We start from the raw sequence: 22,029 nt of genomic DNA on the forward strand, positions 1-22,029 counted from the left end.
AGGCCTCATTTATTGTCATGTAGTGTCAAGGAAATAAAATTATATGGACTGACTTATGCCTGTCTCCAGTGTAACCACGTTTTGTGAAAATTTGTGAGTTTTTGTAAGTGTACGGCAGTATAAAATAGGTTCACCATACAAAAAATATTACTTTTAAAAATGAAGATGACTCAAATTGTATCTTACCATATTACATTTGTGTTTAGTAGCATCGCATTTAATGATTTAGTGTCACAATCACCTATATTTGCTTGCCAATGTTTATTTGTGCAAATATGCTATTTTAAAATTGCATGTGGCTAAGAGCTCTTTTATTGAAAACGACCTCTGCTTGTATCATGAACTGAACAATTCTTATTCTAATTTGTATAAAAAAGAGGTATTAGGATTTCCCTCAGAGCCTGGTTTTAACTTTGTTTTACCAGTATCATGTGTTAGTTTGTCCACTAGATGGCGCCTTCAGTTTTGTTTCACACCTGGATCAGATGAGTGACTGATTATTGGTAGACTATTTAAACCCTGACTTTCTGTTCATGTATCGCCAGATACTTGTGTGCCATGTTTGTCTGTTGCCTTGCTTGCTTGCTTCGTTTTGCCCCGCCAGCTTCCAGAGCCACCTTTGATAGATCCAGACAGTCTCCAAAAGGATCAAACCTGAATGCTGCCCTGTGACCGTGACTGCGTCTTCCAGGTGTGCGTTTAAGATGCCGAAGCATCCTGCAGCAAGACCTCAGGTAACCTGGCCTCCCTTCTAATTCCTGTATTAGAGCGAACTGTCTTTTCCTGATGTTCCAGACGATTCCAGTGTAGCAGACCAAATGGTCCACCTAAAAATCCGTCCCCCCGATAACATGGTTCACGGATTAACACCTCACTTCTGCTTCAAACTGCACACCAGTTATCATCTATCTCAGCGACAGATATCTGAAGCTTTTGTGTTATATGGCTGGGGGGGGCCTGGCTGCCGGTTTGTTTGTCTGTTTGTTTTCCTCCCAGGTGGCGTGCATTTGGGACTGAGTGGCTGTGTTGCTGAGGCTGTCAGGACCTCACCCTGATCACCTGCGACTCGTCAGGACTCACAGCTGAGGTGCATCTGGATGGATTGGAGCATGTTGGCATTTAAGACTGGAGTGCACAGTGTGTATTTGCCAGAGACTCGACCTTGTGACCAGACGGGTGAGATCGTCGTCTTGGGAGCCATCTCATCAGCAGCGGATGCTGAGAAACGTCCAGGTTTGATGCACGGTCTGTGAAAGAGGAGGGGGTGAGGTCTCACACTCGTCAGCACACTTCCTGAGGTACGTTGGATTTTGTGACTAACAGTTATACAGTCAGTAAATGTGGTGTCCCTCACACCTTATTGTATTGAGCTGTATGTTAGTCATGTATCAGCTTCCACTGCGGTGGAGTTTTGTGAACGGGATGTTCCATGCCTGCAGGTTGGAAGCTGATCAGCAATCAAGCCAGGAAGTGTTTGCTGTTTGTACACCTTTAAGTGTTCTGTGTGTAGAGTGTGGACTCACATAATGGTTCCTTCTTTCACAGACTCGGTTGTTGCGGCCACCTGGGGGGTGTCGGCGGGGTCCCTGGGTCCGAAACAGCTTCTGGCTCCGGACCGTTAGCGCTGCTGGGAGCGCACCACGCCAGGCCGCATCTTTTTGTATTATCACTGTTATGTATTAAATTCAGTTGGCCTTTGTACCGTGCTCTGCTTATTTCATACTGGGTCCTTCAAACGCTGGTCGGTTCTCCGAGCTGCGTCCGACACATAACACTTTTGTACAACAATCATTTCCAGAAAAATTCACCATTATTTCATCATAAAAGGGGGCAGAAACAATCAGAGCGCCCTGGCTAAACGAGCTGACAGCTAATGCGTTCACTGCACGTCAGACATCTCAAAGCGTCACGGACTTTCACCTCGTTTCTGCTTAAAACGGCCTTGTTTCTACTTAAAACTGACTTTAGAATGATTTAAGAGATTTTACCTTTATCATCTGATGAATAATAATCTCATTAATCCATTTGATTGCTTTGGGTGAAGAGACTATCTCAGATGTGCTGCTGTGGTCCGAAATAACGCAGATGCAAAAGGCGGACCGATTTTTTTTCAGGGCGGACCGTTTGATCTGCCATACCAGCACACTCCGAGTGGACCTGGATCCTGGCTCTGATTACCTGCACGGCAACGTCACTTTGGAACTCCTTGGCGCAGAGTGCATCTCGACTACATGCCAGTTACGTTCCTCCTCGTCTCCATGAGATCCCATTCTCACTTGTTCCTGTCTGACTGTGCTATGATAAAGAATTGTCACAAGAACTCTTCCTAAGAACCACATGAATTCTGTTATCAAACAATTAAGAACCCTGCTGTATCAAGTCCTGCTTAACTGGAACTGTGTTATAACATGCAACACTTGACCTCTGACCTTTGGACACAACCTATGAACAATTCCTGAACATTGAACTTTATTTAAGAAGAGAACTTTATTTCCTGACCTCTGAACAACCTGTGTTAAACTTTTTATGAACTGTGACTGTTTTGAGACTCCAGCATTACGAGTGCATTCACTCACCCTGTGTCTTTATTCCCCATAGTTCCTGGTCTCGGAGGCAAGTGTTCACCTGGTCCTGAACCCTGAAACCTTAGTTGATATTATTCTTCAAGACTGGCTCTGGATCCTGCAGCTCCCTCATTTCACTGCCAGGAGGCGGACCATCCCTCCATACTGCAGGCACCCCCAGTGCAGCACCTTTATTTATTATAAATAAATATATTTTCTTTGTACTCTTCTCCGTGTCCAGCTCCCTGCATTTGGATCCATTGCCGGCAACGGTTCAATCCAAACCTCTAACCATAACAAAAGGCAGATCATCTGACTCTGATTTTTGTCATCCACATATTAATTTTGGCAAAAGATTAATTAATGCTGGATGCCTGTTAAGGAGTACCTCCAGCACCTGCCTAGGGTGGAAAATATTCAACATTTGGGGTAAAAATCACACAGTTTACTACAGCAGCAGGATAATTACATATCTGCTGCTGCAAGAGACAAGATCCATTGCTGTCACTGGAAAGGAAGAAAGAAATTACATTACCGGCAATCTATTTCAGATGGATGATGGTTATTATAAGATTATGTCAAGGTCTGCACACAAGGCAAGAGAAACGGAACCTGTGAGCCGGAAAAAATTCTCCACCCAGTTCTGGGTAAAATTCTGCACTGGGTGACTTCATGACCTCAATCATTGATTCTCCATCCTGGCCTTCTGGGATCACTGACCTGCAGTTCTTCTATCTGTCTATACTCTACCAATACCTGATGGATTAAGTCTATTGCCTCTTGGTTTTTCTGAACACACCCAACTGAGTTAATGAGCAGTGATTAGAGCAGGAAGAGATGGAAAATATGTAGATTTAGAACTGACCTAAATAATAAGGTCTTATAAGTACCACATGACTTTTGACACTTAGGACTCAGTTATAGGTTGTGTCAAAATTTTGTCTGTCTCAGTCACCCAAAATATAATTTAGCACTCACTGACCCCATGATCTAATTAATATGCAAATCAGCTCACTTTTGCTATTGGTTGTCACTTCTCCAACTGGGGAGACCCAAGTGCCAAGTTTGGTGAGTTTGGGCCGATGGCCGAGGGGTCTTGGGTATACAATGACAAATGTTCAAATGGATGAGTGTAAGGTGCTTTTACACACACACACACACACACATATATATATATATATATATATATATATATATATATATATATATATATATATATATATATATATATATATATTAGTACTGATATACCCTCTGATACTGTGTATGAGTGGACAGGGGATAAAAAAACTAGATTAATATGATAGTGCTCTGAAAAGAAAAAGTGTTAACGCTAATGTGTGACAGAAGGAAACAGCTGTGGTTCAGACAGAAAGCATCATATATGGGCTATTCTTCTGACATTTCTGGTTGTTGGACAACTTTACACGTGTATTTTTCTGGTTTTGACTGATGGAGCTGCTGGTGTACTAGTATGTTTGCTAACACAGGACTGTCCTGAATTTTGGCATACACTTAAACCTAATCCTAACCTATTTTGGACTAAATGGTGACTTCATGGACAAATGCAGGGCTGACCTGGTGTGGACTGGCTTCCTGATGACTTTTATCTGAATGATGGCGAACCCAGTACATGGAGGTGTTTGCTGACTGCATATGAACTGAGGCCAAGCATCAGTCCATACTATGAACCTTAAATTCAAGGAACTTGCTTGCTGAGAGAGAGTGCATCTTGTGGATAAATTGACCATCCTGCTGCTACAAAGTGGGTTTTGAGAACTCTTCTACCTTGGCGACCAGTGTGGCATAGCAACGGACACTGACTCACTGAGTTACTAACACACTCTAATTCTCTAAACTTCTGATCTGCACCTTGTTGCATATTGAGGGGTCCCACTGTTGCAAATAATGGCTCATATATGGTTGCTGAATTGCACATTTTTTTGTTGTTGTTGTTGCTGTTCTGTCAAATATGTGTTATGCCTTCTGTTTTGAACTTGTTAATATGATCATAGCAGATGGTCATCTCATTGAGTCCAGTCTCCTTGAGGCTTTTTTCCTAGAATTATATATATATATATATATATATATATATATATATATATATATATATATATATATATATATATATATATATATATATATATATATATATATATGCTGAGGGGGTTTTTCCTTACTACTGTCACCAATGTACACTGAAAAAAGGATCAACTTACAAAAGAGTCACAATTGGTAAAACCTGAAAGAATTAAGTTATTTGAACTTAAGTTAGTAAGTTAGATCAACTAATTTGTAAACTTAAGTTCAAACAACAAAATTCATTTAGGTTTTTACCAGTTGTAATGCTTTTTTAAAGCTGGTTCAAGTATTCTCTTTTTTCAGTGTACTTGCTCATAGGCTAAGGTAAGATAGGTCCATAAGTGGTTGGACAGTGACATAATTTGGGGATTTTTACCTCTGTACAGCACTACAATGGAGTTTAAGTCAGGAGTTGAAGTCACACAATCAATATGTGATACAGTGTAGACTTCAAGCTTTAATTCAAGTTGTTTAACAAAAAGATTGCGTAAACCATTTTTAAGACATTTTTATGCATTATCCTCACATTTTCAGAAGAAGAAAGTACTTATATAGGTCCTGAGGGTCACTGGTGATGGTGCTTATGTTCCACACAATATACAGATCATAAATATTTTAGAAATTGGCCCAGACCATATTGGAATTCCGCTACTATGCAAGGTTTCAGCACATGAACATGCCATTGGTCTGAAAGCTGAAGTATTGTTCAAATTCATAAACGTTTTATGCACCGCAGAACAATTAAATCCTAATGTTAAACCTTATTAACCTAAATTTGTTCCAGTTCACACACTGCACGGAACACTACAACATCCCCTCAGTGGAATGCCAATCTGTGACAGATTACCTCCCAGCAACAAGACTGGGGCCTATTTATAGCTCGGTGGACAAGCACAATGCAGATGAAATGTCGTCTGTGTACGCAAACAGATAACATGACCAGGAATCCAGCCTTGCTACCACTGTGTGGACCCGACTACTTGCTCTCCTTCCTCCATTTTCAGAGGACATATGTAATTGGTCAAACAAAATGTAAAGATGTTTGTTAAAATTTTGCATTTCTACAGCAAGTCAGGGGATTGAAATGTTCTCCAGAGTACAAGTCACACCTCTTTTCCTGTATTGTCAACTCTTTAACTTGAGGTTTTTGTGCACTTTTGCAGTGTTCTTTTTGATTCATTCATTTTCTACACCTGCTTATTTTAATTAAGGGTCACAGGTTCGCTGGAGCCTATCCCAGCATTCACTCGGTGAGGCGGGGTACACCTAGCACAGGACACCAGTCTATCGCAGGCTCACAAATAGACAGACAAAACACATGTTCACTTACACCTATGGTTAATTTAAAGTTTCCAATTCACCTAATTTGTGTGTCTTTGTAAGTGGAAGCCAGAACACCTGGATGGAACACATTCAAACTCCACACAGAAAGGGCCAGGTGGAAAGTGATCCCAAAATCTTCTTGCTGTGAGGCAGTAGTGCTTACCACAGAGCCAGTGTGCTATTTGCTACTGGCTTCCGGCATAAAAGTTGTGCCAAATCCACATGCAGATTTGTGTTGGATCCTCTATGCTCCAAACGGGATCAGCTGGAAGGCAAACAACAATTTTGGTTAGTGCTTTGGGCAGTGTGGGGGCAAAGCAGTCAGCGTGCTTGTTTTTAGAGCAGAAGGTTCTCAAATCAAAACCACCCCTGCCCATTATCCATGTAATATAGAGTGGCACCAGGAAGAGCACCCAGTGTAAAACATGTTCCAACTCAACATGCAGATCCACAATGGATCTTCTGTGGTGTCCCCGAGTGAAAAAAGGGGAGAAGCTGAAAGAACTTACAATTTTGTTTAATGCTATGAATCTTGGAAAATCTCTCTATAAATAGTCATGGTAATAGTAATAATAATAATAATAATAATAATAATAATATGAGTGAAGCGTCATGCAGCGGCGCAAAGCTCGCTCATGGTGCAGGGCGTCCTAAACAGGAAGTGCCAAAATTTAAATCCACAGTAAAACAGGAAATGTTCAAATGTCAAACACTTCCTGGATTGACAGACGAGATCCCATGGAATCGCGCGGGAACTCAGTGGCAAGCTCACACTCAAACAGGAAGTGCTGAATTCTCAGTCACAGTGAAAAAGGAAATGCCCAGTGTTGAACACTTCCTGGCATGGGTGGAGCTAGAGCGGGGCTGGGCTTTCACTGGGCTCCCCTGAAATTTGATTGAACACAGATGATTGACATGTCACGGCACCACACATCTGGTTGAAAGAGCTGCATTTTGAAATCAGTGAGTCACATTGACTGCTAGGTTTCTCCTGTCCAGTAGTTTGTGCTGTGTACCACAAAAAGTTCTAATCCACCTTAGTAGAAGAAGAAAAATGTTTGCTTCAGATTTGAATTGAACACGTTGTTTGAACTATGGACTTCTAATCACACCAAACTTATGCTGGTGAGAAAACGACCGTATTGTATGTCAGAAATGAGGTCCAGGTTGTTAAAAGCAGCATTTCTCCTTTAATTTGGTTTGCTTTATATACATACATTTAAGCTAACAGACAGCAGCTGGTTTATTCTCTGTTGGTTTATTAGTGCAGCCGATAACTGAAACAATCCTTCAAATGGTGATACAAGCATCAAATTCAATTCAGCACAAATTCAGCTTGAGCAAAATTAATGGAGCAACTTTAACTTTTGACCCCTGTACAAACTGAAACTGACCTTTGTCACCATTCTTGCTGCTTTTGTTATGTGGGCCGCTGAAGAGGAGGTACTGCTGGCCCACCACCACCAGAGGGCGTCCTGCTTGGAGTGCGGGCTCCAAGCATGAGAGGGCGCCAGACCCAGAGGAAGTGACAGCTGTCACTCATCGCACCAGCTGTCACTCATCTACACCAGTACATAAGCCGGACTGCAACTCCACCTCCCTGCCGAGAAATCGACTACCATTGGCCAGCAGTACCAGGGTCGACAGCCGAAGACAGAGGCCACCTGGGGACTCGGGACTTGGCGGCTCCAGTGTTCTTCAGACCGTTGGTGGTGGAAGCCGTGTGGGATGCAGCTTCTCTCTCGTCGGGGGTCTTCTATCTTCGAGCCTGCCCACACGTCACCTGGTGTTAATTGACTGTGCAAATTCTGTGAATTTAGTTGTGTATTATCACAACATTAAATTGTTACTTTTTGGCTTACTCATTGTCCGTTCATTTGCGCCCCCTGTTGTGGGTCCGTGCTACGACACCTTCACAACAGCTTTTACCTTATAACTCCATAACATTCAGTCACAGATTGTCCAAACTATACCTTTTTTGGAATCTTTATGATCAGGCAAATAATGTGGTGTAGTTTTATATATGATTGGAGCATCTTTTAATTTTGCCCCCTGTGTAATTCTTCAATTGACCCCTACCTGGCTGCCTATTGAAAATTCAAGTGGCCAATCAGTTTTTTTTAAGAGTTCATGTCTATGGATTATTTGTGCCAAATTTGATGTTTGTATCACCATTTGCAGGATTCCACTCTAAATATTCTCTTATCTGCTGGACTATATACACTCAACAAAAATATAAACGCAACACTTTTGGTTTTGCTCCCATTTTGTATGAGATGAGCTCAAGGATCTAAAACTTTTTCCACATACACAATATCACAATTTCCCTCAAATATTGTTCACAAACCAGTCTAAATCTGTGATAGTGAGCACTTCTCCTTTGCTGAGATAATCCATCCCACCTCACAGGTGTGCCATATCAAGATGCTGATTAGACACCATGATTAGTGCACAGGTGTGCCTTAGACTGCCCACAATAAAAGGCCACTCTGAAAGGTGCAGTTTTGTTTTATTGGGGGGGGGGGGGGGGGATACCAGTCAGTATCTGGTGTGACCACCATTTGCCTCATGCAGTGCAACACATCTCCTTCACATAGAGTTGATCAGGTTGTCAATTGTGGCCTGTGGAATGTTGGTCCACTCCTCTTCAATGGCTGTGCGAAGTTGCTGGATATTGGCAGGAACTGGTACATGCTGTTGTATACACCGGTCCAGAGCATCCCAAACACGCTCAGTGGGTGACATGTCTGGTGAGTATGCCGGCCATGCAAGAACTGAGACAGTTTCAGCTTCCAAGAATTGTGTACAGATCCTTGCAACATGGGGCCGTGCATTATCCTGCTGCAACATGAGGTGATGTTCTTGGATGTATGGCACAACAATGGGCCTCAGGATCTCGTCACGGTATCTCTGTGCATTCAAAATGCCATCAATAAAATGCACCTGTGTTCTTCGTCCATAACAGACGCCTGCCCATACCATAACCCCACCGCCACCATGGGCCACTCGATCCACAACATTGACATCAGAAAACCGCTCACCCACACGGCGCCACACACGCTGTCTGCCATCTGCCCTGGACAGTGTGAACCGGGATTCATCCGTGAAGAGAACACCTCTCCAACGTGCCAAACGCCAGCGAATGTGAGCATTTGCCCACTCAAGTCGGTTACGACGACGAACTGGAGTCAGGTCGAGACCCCGATGAGGACAACGAGCATGCAGATGAGCTTCACTGAGACAGTTTCTGACAGTTTGTGCAGAAATTCTTTGGTTATGCAAACCGAGCAGCTGTCCGAGTGGCTGGTCTCAGACGATGTTGGAGGTGAACATGCTGGATGTGGAGGTCCTGGGCTGGTGTGGTTACACGTGGTCTGTGGTTGTGAGGCTGGTTGGATGTACTGCCAAATTCTCTGAAACACCTTTGGAGACGGCTTATGGTAGAGAAATGAACATTCAATACACGAGCAACAGCTCTGGTTGACATTCCTGCTGTCAGCATGCCAATTGCACGCTCCCTCAAATCTTGCGACATCTGTGGCATTGTGCTGTGTGATAAAACTGCACCTTTCAGAGTGGCCTTTTATTGTGGACAGTCTAAGGCACACCTGCGCACTAATCATGGTGTCTAATCAGCATCTTGATATGGCACACCTGTGAGGTGGGATGGATTATCTCAGCAAAGGAGAAGTGCTCACTATCACAGATTTAGACTGGTTTGTGAACAATATTTGAGGGAAATGGTGATATTGTGTATGTGGAAAAAGTTTTAGATCTTTGAGTTCATCTCATACAAAATGGGAGCAAAACCAAAAGTGTTGCGTTTATATTTTTGTTGAGTATATATAAGTGACATTTACATGACAATTTATATGACAATATTGAGATACGAAAATTTGGCCATATTGTACAGCCCTACTGACAACTAGCTGAAAGCTTTGAATATTAATTTACGCGTACATTTAAAAAATGCTTAAAGTGGCAGGGGGTTAAGAGGGCTGTAATTGGGGGGGGGGGGGGGGGGGGGGGTCAGCTGAAAAGCAAAAAAAGAAAAATGCTTAAAAATGTGTGGAATATGGGGGGCAGAGCCCCTCCAGAAGCGGGGCTCTGCGGGGAGGGAGGGTCCATTTTACTGAAAAAAGTCTGAAGGACCTAAAGGACATGGTTAGATGGAGAGAAGCTTTTCCAGGCATGTGAGAGGAAAATAAAGAAAAATGCTTAAAAAGTTGGGGGGTCTGGGGGGGGGGGGGAGCTCCCCCCCCCAGAAGCTGAAAGGTTTTTGCCATGCCAATGCTCCCCTTAAGCATTTACTCAAAATAAAGTCTGAAGGACCTAAACGATATGGTAAGATGCCGACCAGCTTCCCTCATTTATGTCTGCGACATATGAATATTTATAATAATAATAATATGAATGTGTGATTTTTTTATTTATTTTTGGCATGTTATTTGCATTGGCGTACAAGTCACAACACCATGAGCCATGAAGAGCACAAGACGGAAACTGAGGGAAGCCACAAGACACCCTTGACAACTGTGCAGTAGTTACAGGTTTCTCTGACTGATTAGAGAAACGGCATAGTGCCACTTTTGTGTGCTGCAGTTTGAGCTTTAAAAAAAAAAAAGTCATGTTTTCAGACCGTTTAAACATGAAAGTCTGGATTTTTGGGTCGACTGCCGACGTCATTGGCGGTCTGCCCCCGCCCCCGCGCCGTTGGTTGCCACGCCCACTTTAAGGTATGGCTCATTGCTGCCACGCCCACTTTAATGTTTCGCTCATTGCGGACGGGAAGCTCCATTCATCGGGTTGGAAGCGGACAGGCGCAGCGCGCGAGCGATCGCGAAGTAAACGATGTTCTTTCTTTGAAGCTGCTGGGGCACCTTTTTTTTTTCCTTCCTTCCCCCTCCCACCCACTGTCAAACCGTCTTCAAACCGCGCACGCCGTCAGCTCGAGCGCCTCTGGCCGGGAATGGAAGTTGAACGTGTCGACTGAAGAGTGGAGGTTGTTTCCTGAAGCTCGACCTGCCGCCGAAACGCACCGACTTCCTCCTCGCGCCGCCTCCGCCGCAGACCAGCCGCTGTCCTCGTGCTCGTTCGCTCCACACTAACATCTGGACACGCCACAGCACGTCTACTGGCTTCCTCCTAACCTAAACGTGTCTGTGTGCTTTATTATTTTGCTGCCTGTATGATGCCGAAACATTTGCGATTCCGGAGAAGGTCATATCTTGGGCTTTTATTTCTTTTTTCACTGTCCACATCCGCATTGTATTTCATCTACTCCGCCCCCGGAATCGGTAAGTTGATTTTTTTTTTAAGTCGTGTTTTCTTTTGAAGTGCTCGTGTATTTTTTGTTTATTTAATGTGCATGTGTGGACTGCAGGTTTGCCTTTTGGGGTGTAGACAGTAGACTAGATGTTTCCCAATCGATGATGAGTCAGTCTGATCCTGGAAGTCATTCCCATAATAAGCTGGCGCTCACAGTGGTAATAATAACGCTGATCCCCATGACAGGCGCAGCTGTAATCACGTGGATCTTAGTAGGCCTTAAGAGCTGTGATTTCAGAAGGTTATTATGACTGGGCCCACAAACAAAATGGGTTGAATTTGGCTTTGAATCTGCCACCCACTGAACAGCCAAAGTTGACCCATGTTTGTATTCCATTCATTTCTTTCTGACTTGTTGGTTTGTCAGTTTATTAGTCAGACACACATGAGCTTGAACAATCTGGTGGCTCAAGCCAATCCAAGAGATCACATGATTAGCAGTATCAGGACAGTCTAAAAAAAAAAAAAAAAGCCAAAATGGTAATGGTGGAGCACCACAGATTAGATAAGACTCAGCCCATATTTTTCACGCACGTCTGCGTCACTTTTGCTAATATAAAATCTTTTGTTTTACAGACTAAACAGTGCAGAAAGGCCGTGGGTACGGACCCGTATCTACAGAGACCGTTCTAAAGATATGGAGGGTGTCTTACCGACCAATCAGAATGCGCAAATATGTCCGTACCCGTACCATATGCGGCTAAAGGTACAGCAAGGCTTCAAAACTCATCCGTACATTGTCCGTATCTTCAGTGAACACCGTTCTAATGATACAAAGGGTGTCTTACCGACCAATCAGAATGTGCAGATATGCCCATACCCGTACCATATGCGACTAAAGGTATCCGTATCTTGAGTGAACCTCAGTCTGTACCTTTAGCAGTCCCGCAGAAGATACGAATGTACGTATCCTTAGCCACTTCGATGCAGAAAACCAATTTGGCTGTTGGAAATGTGTCCAGCAAAGGGTATTCAGACTGCATTGTTTACAAGGCTGTCAAGCATGGCTGGTACCCCTATCACTCATTGGTCACATTAGCTATACAAGAGACTGAGGCAAAGAGACCAGCTGCCATTTATTTTCAATCAGAGTGGGTGTTTTACAGCAGCAAGAGACATCTGATCGCTATGACACCAGCTAGGCGGGGCCAAAATAAACAGGAAGTCCATTTTATGCAAATGCTGAGCATTTGAAAATTTGAGTAATTGCAGTGTGATGTACAATGGTTGGTTGCTTGGACAAATTAATAAAAGCATAAAATAATGCTCCCAAACAGTTGTATTTCTGTACAAACCTAATATGTGTACCTGATTTTCTTTTATATTTTATAAAGGTTAGAAAGAATTACACACTTTTATACTTTGGGAAACTCATCATATATTTTTTTTTAATTTTGTTAAACTCCCCAATATTGTTGGGCTCTAAATATTTGCATTTGTGACATGTCCCATACTGGTTTGAAAATCGGTAATGGTTCAAGCAAAACCATTAACAGCACTACACAAACTTTGTTATACGAGGTCTGTCCAAAAAATATCGTACCTTTTTATTTTTTTCAAAAACTATATGGATTTGAATCACGTGTGATTACATCAGCCAAGCTTAAACCTTCGTGCGCATGCGTGAGTTTTTCCACACCTGTCGGTTGCGTCATTCGCCTGTGGACAGGCTTTGAGTGAGCACTGGTCCACTCCTCCCGTCGGATTTCTTTTGTCTGAGAACTTGCTAAGAGACTGCCACTTTGCTCCATGAAATTTTTTTCAGAAACTTTTAGAGACAGGCAGTTGGAAACCATTCGATAGATTCAGTTGGATATCGGTGAAGATTCTGTCGGCGTCACGCGGATTAAGGACTGTTAAAACCTTTTTAAAGACGGCCCACAGCAGCGGAGGGTGCGCGGCGCGCCGAGCGGCCGTTCAACAAGCTGGAGCGACCAGATCATTTCTAAACTGAACGCTGTGTTGATCCGGGACATCGTGTGACTACCACAGAAATGGCAACAGAGCTGGACATAGCACTTTTTCGGCACATCCCACTGTTATAGGAGATTTTGTAATGAAAGACGTGTGGAGGATTTCGTGCGCCGGCACGAAGCAGCTCAGGATGCGCAGCAAAAAAAAAAACACCTCCGTGTTGGAAACCATTCAGAAGATTCAGACGGCTTTCGATGGCTTTCAGTCGAGTGAGTATCCGAGAAATTGTGTAACAGCTGGACATGTCCTGTGAGACTTCCAAGATGGAGGTGTTTTTGTTGTGCGCCATGAGCTGCTTCGTGCCGACGTGCAAAATCCTCCGCACGTCTTTCATTACAAAATCTCCTGTAACAGTGGAATGTACCGCAAAAGTGCTATGTCCAGCTCTGTTGCCATTTCTGTGGTAGTCACACGATGTCCCGGATCAACACAGCGTTCAGTTTAGAAATGATCTGGTTGATCCAGCCTATTGATGGCCGCTTGGCGCGCCGTGCGCCCTCCACCGCTGTGGGCCGTCTTTAAAAAGGTTTTAACAGTCCATAATCCGCGTGACGCCAACAGAATCTTCACCGATATCCAACTGAATCTATCGAATGGTTTCAAACTGCCTGTCTCTAACAGTTTCTGAAAAAAATTTCATGGAGCAAAGCGGCAGTCTCTCAGCAAGTTCTCAGACAAAAGAAATCCGACGGAAGGAGTGGACCAGTGCTCACTCAAAGCCTGCCCACAGGCGAATGACACAACCGACAGGCGTGGAAAAACTCACGCATGTGCACAAAGGTTCAAGCTTGGCTGATGTAATCACACGTGATTCAAATCCATATAGTTTTTGAAAAAAATAAAAAGGTACAATACTTTTTGGACAGACCTCGTATAATTAACTGTTAACTATGTAAATGAATTAAAATGAGTCAAATGGTTGATCAGTTTTCATCTCTTCCAAGTGATCTCTGACAATTTCATGAAGTGCTTAGAGACGGAAAGCGCTCTCTCTCTCTCTCTCTCATCTTGAACTGCTCGTACACAAACAAAAAAACATCAGGGCGGGTGCATTTCAAAGCAACCAACAGAGGAGTAGCTACCAATTGCCAACACACACACACACACACCACCACCACCGACTGAGTGTGCACATGACGTATTAGATGACAAGCAGCATCTCAAACTAAACAACAACAAAAAAAAAACACCACGGCGGGTGCATTTCAAAGCAACCAACAGAGGGGTAGCAGTAGCAATAGTACCAATTGCCATCTCACACACACACACACACACACACAATAAAAATTTGGACCTACTTTGAATAGAGTGCCAGCGCTGTCCTCTCTTTCGTCCACCAAACCAAAAGATCTCACGGGATATTTAAAAAAAAAAACCTGATTGGGTTTATCCGTGCCGAGGTCATTCACAGATCCATCAGTGGGGGCAGCCACAGTAGTTGACCTGCTCGTGCTAGCCTCCTCTTCGTGGTCGCTGCAGGTCCGGCTGACACGGTCAGGATCCATGGAGGTAGAAATGGGTCCAGGGTTTTCTTTGCCAGCGACATCATGTGTTGGTTTATCCAAAGTTACCGATGTTGGGGTTTTAAACCAGTTACGTATATCCATAGGAAAGCACAAAAACTAGCTGCTGTCTGCTGGCAAAAACTCACACTTCATTTCCCCCCATAAACACGGATTGTTGCTGGGCAACACTGACGTGATTACATACGTAGACAAACTTTCCAACAAACTCGCACGGTTTTAATATATTTAATATCTTAGTGATTATGCAACACTGGCTGTTTTAACCCAAAGCAAGTACAATAAAATGAAATTAGGATTTTATTTATCTATTTATTTATTTGAGATCTGTGACTGTGATCTGGCTTGGGTGGGCGGGCCCAAGCATATCAGTGGGCGGGCACTGCCCCCTAGGGCCCGCCCATAGTGACGGGTGTGATATTGCTAACATTTATACACACAATTACAGAGACCAAGGCGAGCCTAAGAGCGTATTCCTCTTTTGGTGTCACTAATTTTGTTGTATTTAATCAGGTTTTTACAAAAAAGTTTTGTGATTGTTGGTAGAAGTTTTGACCTAAAAATGTCGCTATAGACAGTTTCACTGATACCGGCATATTGGATTTGGCGTGCTGCAGTCTAGGACAGTTTGAGAACAAACAAAGCATCCCAAGCAAGATGTCAGCCTACTCAAACGTGTTGTAGACGTTATGATGTAGTAATTAAGTCATAAAACCCTGCTGAATCTAATCGTCGTACTCATTTGTCATGCCAGTGTGTGCCTCACCCTCAGAGTGAAATGGGTGGTGCTGACTGATGTACAGTTTATAACTGCAGCAACAATCGACAGTATAAGGACAGGTATACCAGTATACCATGCCGTCTTGTAATAGTTTTGCTAATTATTGCCACAGTACATGTTGTCATGTCATGTAGAGTAAATGTTTTTGGCCGTCTTGTTTTGTAATAATGCATATCCATGTATATTGGTATGAGCATGCAGTTAATAAAGCTGCATTTATTTTGTTATAACGTGATTTTAAACTCACAATTTTCATTCACCCCACAATCAAGTTCTAACTAACCTTCCTCAGAGCAATATCAGCGCTAGAGCGCTAAACTCTTTCCTCAACTTGCCAGTGAGCAATGCTCACACATTTATTCTGCAAGAGACAAACGTGAGTGTTACAACACAGAACAATGTGTAATTATGTACAACGGCTATATAGTAATCCATCACCAACTACTTAGCACAACGGTTATAAAGTGACCCATCGCCAGTTACTTATTGGTAACATGTACTACAACTTTAATCCTGTATACCTCTCATGTCTTTGGAGCGATACGATAAAATATTCAAAGCACAATTACTGGTAGTCATAAAATAAGTGTCTCAAATTTAAATGAAAAAGGTCAATGTACAATGAAGGGGCAGTTCATACACGAGTGCAGGGCAGGCACGACAGGATTCAGAAGGGTCATAGGGATAGATTAGGCATTATAGTGGCTTCCATATAAACTAAGGGGGAGGGGACAGGCGGTGGGGTGTACGACACCCAGCAGTGATGGTCAGGAGCACATCCTCCTTGAGTCCCGGTGAGTTGAGGTCCTGGAGAAACACTGAGGGCCCGAGAGCATGCGTCCAGTGGACGCGACGCGATCAGCCAGCAGCAGGAAAAGGCCAGGCGGCCACGGTGTGGATACCTGTGGTGAGCTATCCGGGGTTGTAGGCTCTACCGTGCCTGCAGGAGGGGTATTGACAGGTGCTGGGATTGCTGTTATCTGAGCTGCAGGTGGCCTGTGAGGCAGCTGCTTGCATGGACCATTGTGGGTCTTGTCAGACTATGTTGCCAGTGGCTAACCTTGGGCCATCATCAAGTTATCTCTCTGGACAACTGGAGTGTATCGCCGAAGGAACTGCTGATTGTGCAGAGTGACTCCGCCCGATCCGTCAACCTGAATCATGTACTGATTGAACTAGGGTTTCTTAATTGAGAGAGTGGTGACACGACGAGTCGAAAAAACAGTCACGTGACTTGTGGTGCCATCTTGGTTCCAAAATAGCCTTCGCTGTTAATCTGTTTGCATGTAAATCCAGCTATTTTATTTATTTATTTGCTGAAAATGCTGGGTTGCTGTGCATTTGGATGAGGGCTACAGCTATCGATTATTTTAGTAATCGAGTATTCTATCGATTATTCTGGTGATTAATCGAGTAATCAGATAAAAAGTACTTTTGCGTTTTTAACAACATCAACAGTCCAGGGCTCTCCCTAAGCAATGGCACAATGTCGCTGCATCATCATGGAGATTGACAAATTTAGTGTATCCTTTCTGTTTTCCTGGGTAATTATTTATTTTTTCACATCTTGGTGAAAAAATCCTGGTGTCAGGAGCTCAGACAAAGTCGGGCCAAAGTCTTGACATTTTGCTGAAATGGCGATGAGATGTGGTTTTTTGTTTTCCCCAACTTGTAAAAGTCAACCATTTTAATTTTAAAATTTGGGAAAATAAATCAGCCGTGTAGGATGGAAGCCAACATCATTTTCAAAGTTTTGCGAAGTAAATTTATTGTACAGTCCATGTACAGTAATTGCAATGTATTTCCATTAAAACCCAGAGCAGTCTGGATGTGCACAGTAACAGAGGTACAAATTAAAGTTCAGCTCTGGCACTTGCCGATTTGAGGAATGTGGGACCAGAGTCATTTCTGTGATTAAAGACCAACTGTTTATTTTTTTCACACTGTGCTCAGACTTGGACCCGCAGTCTGGATGTGCACCCGTTAAATCAGACAGAAAAGGCTGTGATTTGACACTTTTCTGCTTTTACTCCTTTGTCTCCCATCATATTTTAATAGTTTTTACAGTGAGCATGCTGATTACAAATGGATCAGAAAAGTCAGCAACTTTACATCACCGAGTGGGAAAGAAGAAATTGTTCAGCTTACTTTTGAGTTGGAGGTGATGATTGTAGAAAGAAAATTTTGTTGAGGGTCAAATTAGTCCAGAATAAAGCATAATCCAGAGACAGAGAACTTTAAAACTGTCATGCATGAGGTACAGAGCTGCAGCTGCATAAATCAGGCTTTAAATTAATTAAATCATAAATTGTAAATTTTTCTAAATTTGATAGCTTAACTATTTTTATATTTATTTTTATAGTACCTGTACCTGGATGTGTTGCTGTGTGCGGTTAACTGATTTAAAAAAAAAATGCTGAAAACATTAAAGGTTCATTCAGTAGTTCAGCGCAGTTGGAACCAAAATGGCACCATGTTGGGTTGGTATTGGTGTTGGCTTCGACAGCTGCAGAGAGAGGATGCTGACTGCTGCTGCGAGTTACAGAGGGGCTGCTGTCTGACACGGGAGGGTGAAGAAAGCGCTCCAAACTAAAGGAGCACAGAGCAGAGCCGCAGAATAAACATGTGAACATAAATGAGTGCCAAACTCTTTCCTCAATTTGCCAGCGAGCAATGCTCACACGTTTATTCTGCAAGATGCAAACATGAGTGTTACAACACAGAATAACGTGTAGTTGTGTACAACGGCTATACAGTAATCCATCACCAACTACTTAGTGTGACAGTTATAAAGTGACCCATCACCAGATACTTATTGGTAACATGTACTACAGCTGTAATCCTATAAGAATGATAGAGTTCATTTAATGATGGAGTTGTCCAACTGCAAGGTGTTTATACTTGTATATTTCATTATAATAAGTTTGAGACCAATATTAATCAAAATATGAATTTTACAGAATAATTAAGAGCAAAATAACTTTTTGTATTAAAATATTTATTATTTTGAGAGAGCTCTCTTCCACAGTGTTCAAAGCTGAAGGCAGCGACAAATTTGTGCCAGACTCTCAGGTTCAAATTGTCTGTTTATCGAGCACGGATTTTCTGAAAAATGAACTGAATTGTTGCTGAAAATGTGTAATAAAAACTTTGCCTCTTCACTGTCTTGAGGCTGTAAAAACACCAGCTCAGCATGCAGCCAAGGAGGACAGCGAACAGCAGTTCTGTCTGCTGAAAGGGAGAAAATCTCCATTCAAGTTCTGCGTGTGAGTGTCACAGCTGATGCATTTATTTTACAGTTGAAAGGCTTCGTGTTTCCAAAAAGTTCAAAGTTTGCGCAGCACGAAAACAGTGAGAGAGAGAGAGAAATGGGGAGAGATTGAAACACATGGCGAACAACAGAGAGACAGACAGACAGAGAGAGAATGAGAGGAAGAGAGCGGAAGAGAGAGACAGAGAGAGAGGGAGTGAGAGGGAGACAGAGTGGGAGGCAGAGAGTCAGACAGAGAGAGAGGTCTATAAAAAAATAAAAGTACTTAATTCTTTCACCAAAACATCAAATCTAGGCTTTCATCTTAGATACACCTTCTGGCAAATTGTAGCTGAACTTTGAGGTCTCATTTTTAAGAAAATGCTTATATAAAATCAACAGTAATCATAATAATATTAAAGCAAACAGAGCTCTGGTATCGGATCGGAAAAGTATCTGTATCGGCCGATATCCACATTCAGCTATCGGGATCGGCCCGGAAGTGAAAAATTGTGGATCGGTGCATCCCTGCTATCAGTTGTTATATCAAATGTTTGGTAAATGTAGAGAGAGAAAAGTAACACTCACTCATCTTCAACTGCTTACTCCAATTAAGGGTCACGGGAGGCTGGAGCCTATCCCAGCAGTCATGGGGCTTGAGGCGGGGTACACCCTGGACAGGACGCCAGTCTGTCGCAGGGCCAAGAACAGTAACGGCCCAATGCAAAAATGTGGTTTATGAAATAGTAACACTGTATTCTATTCCATGTGACAGACTGTGTATTTTGTGTCATCCTGCCAATATGCGAAAAATGTTTTTCTGAGTAAAATGGGACTGAGAAATCACTCTCATTTAGCTTATTGATTGTGCCAAATTGCATGTAATATTTCAAAATTTTCTGGGGAGGTCATCCAGATTCCCCATTAGGTGCTGCAGCACTGGTGTCATGAAAAAAAGTTTTTTTTTCTCTCTTTTTCCCAAAGGCCACTCACATCACTGTATTATTATTCTGCATGTGTGTACCGTAGTGAAGACCACGTCATTTGGCAAAAAAAAAAAAAGCGAAATTGAATGATCATTAGCAGCCAGTCTTTGTGTTATCATGTACTAAGCAGTAATTTTACATGGAAGTCAAGTTTTTGTTTTTTAATCAGGTTTGTGTCTTTGTAACTGATTCTTTAATAGGGGTAAAAGTAAACTATACCCCTCATTACTTAATTTGTTGCCTTTGAGTCACATGCGGTCCTGACTCTCTCGTCATTAATTAATTAATGTCCCTCATCATCCCCTCTCTTCTCTTTCACACACACCGTGTCTCATTGAATGTGTGCAAACACGTGCTATTTTAGTCTTCAGTATCTGCAGGCTCATTAATGTTCTCCTGAAGGCCTTTGAACTTGTGCAACGTCCACTCTTCCAATGTTCTAGATACAATGACCACCCGGGTGTGCTGGCGTGGTCATTAATGTTCATGTGACGACCATAACATCAGTGACTTTATTGTAGCTGTATGCGCAGACCTTATCTTGCAACAGCACAGGGCTTATTGTAAAATTGGGACTTTCACCTGGCTGTCCTTGATTCTCTGCCAGCCTCATCCATCATGATTTTCCACTGAAGAAGTGATAAACATTGACTGTGATGAAGACCAACCACAATGACAGCTTCTGTTCTTGTATTTTGAGTAAATATTTGACCAAAAAAAGTGCAGTTAAACCCTAACTGAAACATTAGCTTTGGAGACCTTCTCTTTCTTCTTCTTTTCTTTTTTAAACTCCTCAGACACTGTTGTCAGGCTGTCCTGTTGTGCTTCTGAGCAGGCATTTATGGCAAGGCTGGGCTTCCCTGGACCTTTGGCAACCCACATCACTGCATGAATCACTTTCTGAAACCAAATACTTCATGCTCTCAATGTGTTATACCCTATCTGTTAAAGGCTGCAACTGTTATTATTGTTAACATGTATTTTTATGCTGGTTGTATTTAAATTGTTAGGGTTTTTTAATGCAATCTCTGAAAATAGTTTGCATTTCCTCATAGCCCACAGATCATACAGCTTTATGTTACTTGCCCAAAATCTAAACATAGCCAACTGGTCTCTGACCGCCAATCAAAATGTCCAATAACGGCAGTTAAAATTTAGTTTAAACTCTTTGTTTCCCCCACAAACCAAATTATTTTATGTGTTATTGTATATCACTCTGTTCATCAGTCGATGAATGGTGTATATGTAGATCCTCCGAAACTGGTCAGTGGAATTGGAAGCTGAAGTTTAACAAAAAGCAAAATGTGAACATATGTGTATTTATTTATGTATGTATGTCATGTTCAGGTATTTGTTTTTAATGTGATTATGCAAAATGCACTGTAAAAACTTCAGGCAGAATGCTCAGGATGTGAAAACCGTAGATCCTCAAGCCAATTGTTGCACATTTCAAGTAGTATTATTCCATCATTTTAATTTTGTGCCTGTCTTCTGTTCTATACCTGTATGAGAAACCTAATTGGAATTAGGAATATATCATAATTTGAATATTACTGTGACCCTGAAACCATGTTTCAATACAGAATAAAGAGGGAGCTGTACTGTTACACCCCAAGTAGTAGCACATCATATGAAGATGTGCATGAAGGAAAATGATTCCATTCTGGTGTCTTCAGATAGAGATAATTGGACTTTTGTGTTTTAAATGATGCACCATCGGTGCTTTAAACATGCATTGGATGGAAAAGCGCTACAGAAGTGCAGTCCTTTTATTTATTTACATCATATGATTTTGATTTCTTAAGTGTAGTTTCTCTTAGGCCAGTTTATGTGCATGAAGAGACATAAGTGCAGTCTGATGTCCATGAATATGTCAGTTACATGTAGGAGCAGACCTGTTGGGCTCCTCAATAAACAGGTTGACCAGTCTGCTACTTTGGATACTGGTATTTAATCACAGTGTACAGTAAAACATATAATGGATGCAGGTTGACCAGCAAATTTTGTCTCTTATAATCAAAATCCGTTATATGTATAAAACAAAATTCCTCATATGTATAAAATGGACAAAATCTGTTTTTTTCTAAGTCCGCTGCTGAGTGGTACCTTAAAATCCTAAAGCCTGATTTATTTTTCTGCAACACTTTAGCCATGCAGTGATGCTGACGTGTGTGACCCTTTTAAAGGTCTCAGTCACACCTTTATGCAATTTACCGCA

The 22,029-nt window shown here is 42.3% G+C and overlaps 1 protein-coding gene across 1 annotated transcript in view; it reads left to right on the forward strand.

The window, feature by feature from the left end:
- Window positions 1–10,797: 10,797 nt before the first annotated feature.
- b4galt5 (UDP-Gal:betaGlcNAc beta 1,4- galactosyltransferase, polypeptide 5) overlaps window positions 10,798–22,029 on the forward strand; it is an 85,288-nt gene continuing 74,056 nt past the window's right edge. The window contains exon 1 of the mRNA XM_034172604.1: window positions 10,798–11,266. Coding sequence (XP_034028495.1) covers window positions 11,158–11,266 — 109 coding nt within the window. The 5' untranslated portion in view covers window positions 10,798–11,157. The remainder of the gene's footprint in view (window positions 11,267–22,029) is intronic.

The sequence above is a fragment of the Thalassophryne amazonica genome, chromosome 6 (genome assembly GCF_902500255.1).
Source record: "Thalassophryne amazonica chromosome 6, fThaAma1.1, whole genome shotgun sequence".
In the NCBI taxonomy this organism is placed as follows: Eukaryota; Metazoa; Chordata; class Actinopteri; order Batrachoidiformes; family Batrachoididae; genus Thalassophryne; species Thalassophryne amazonica.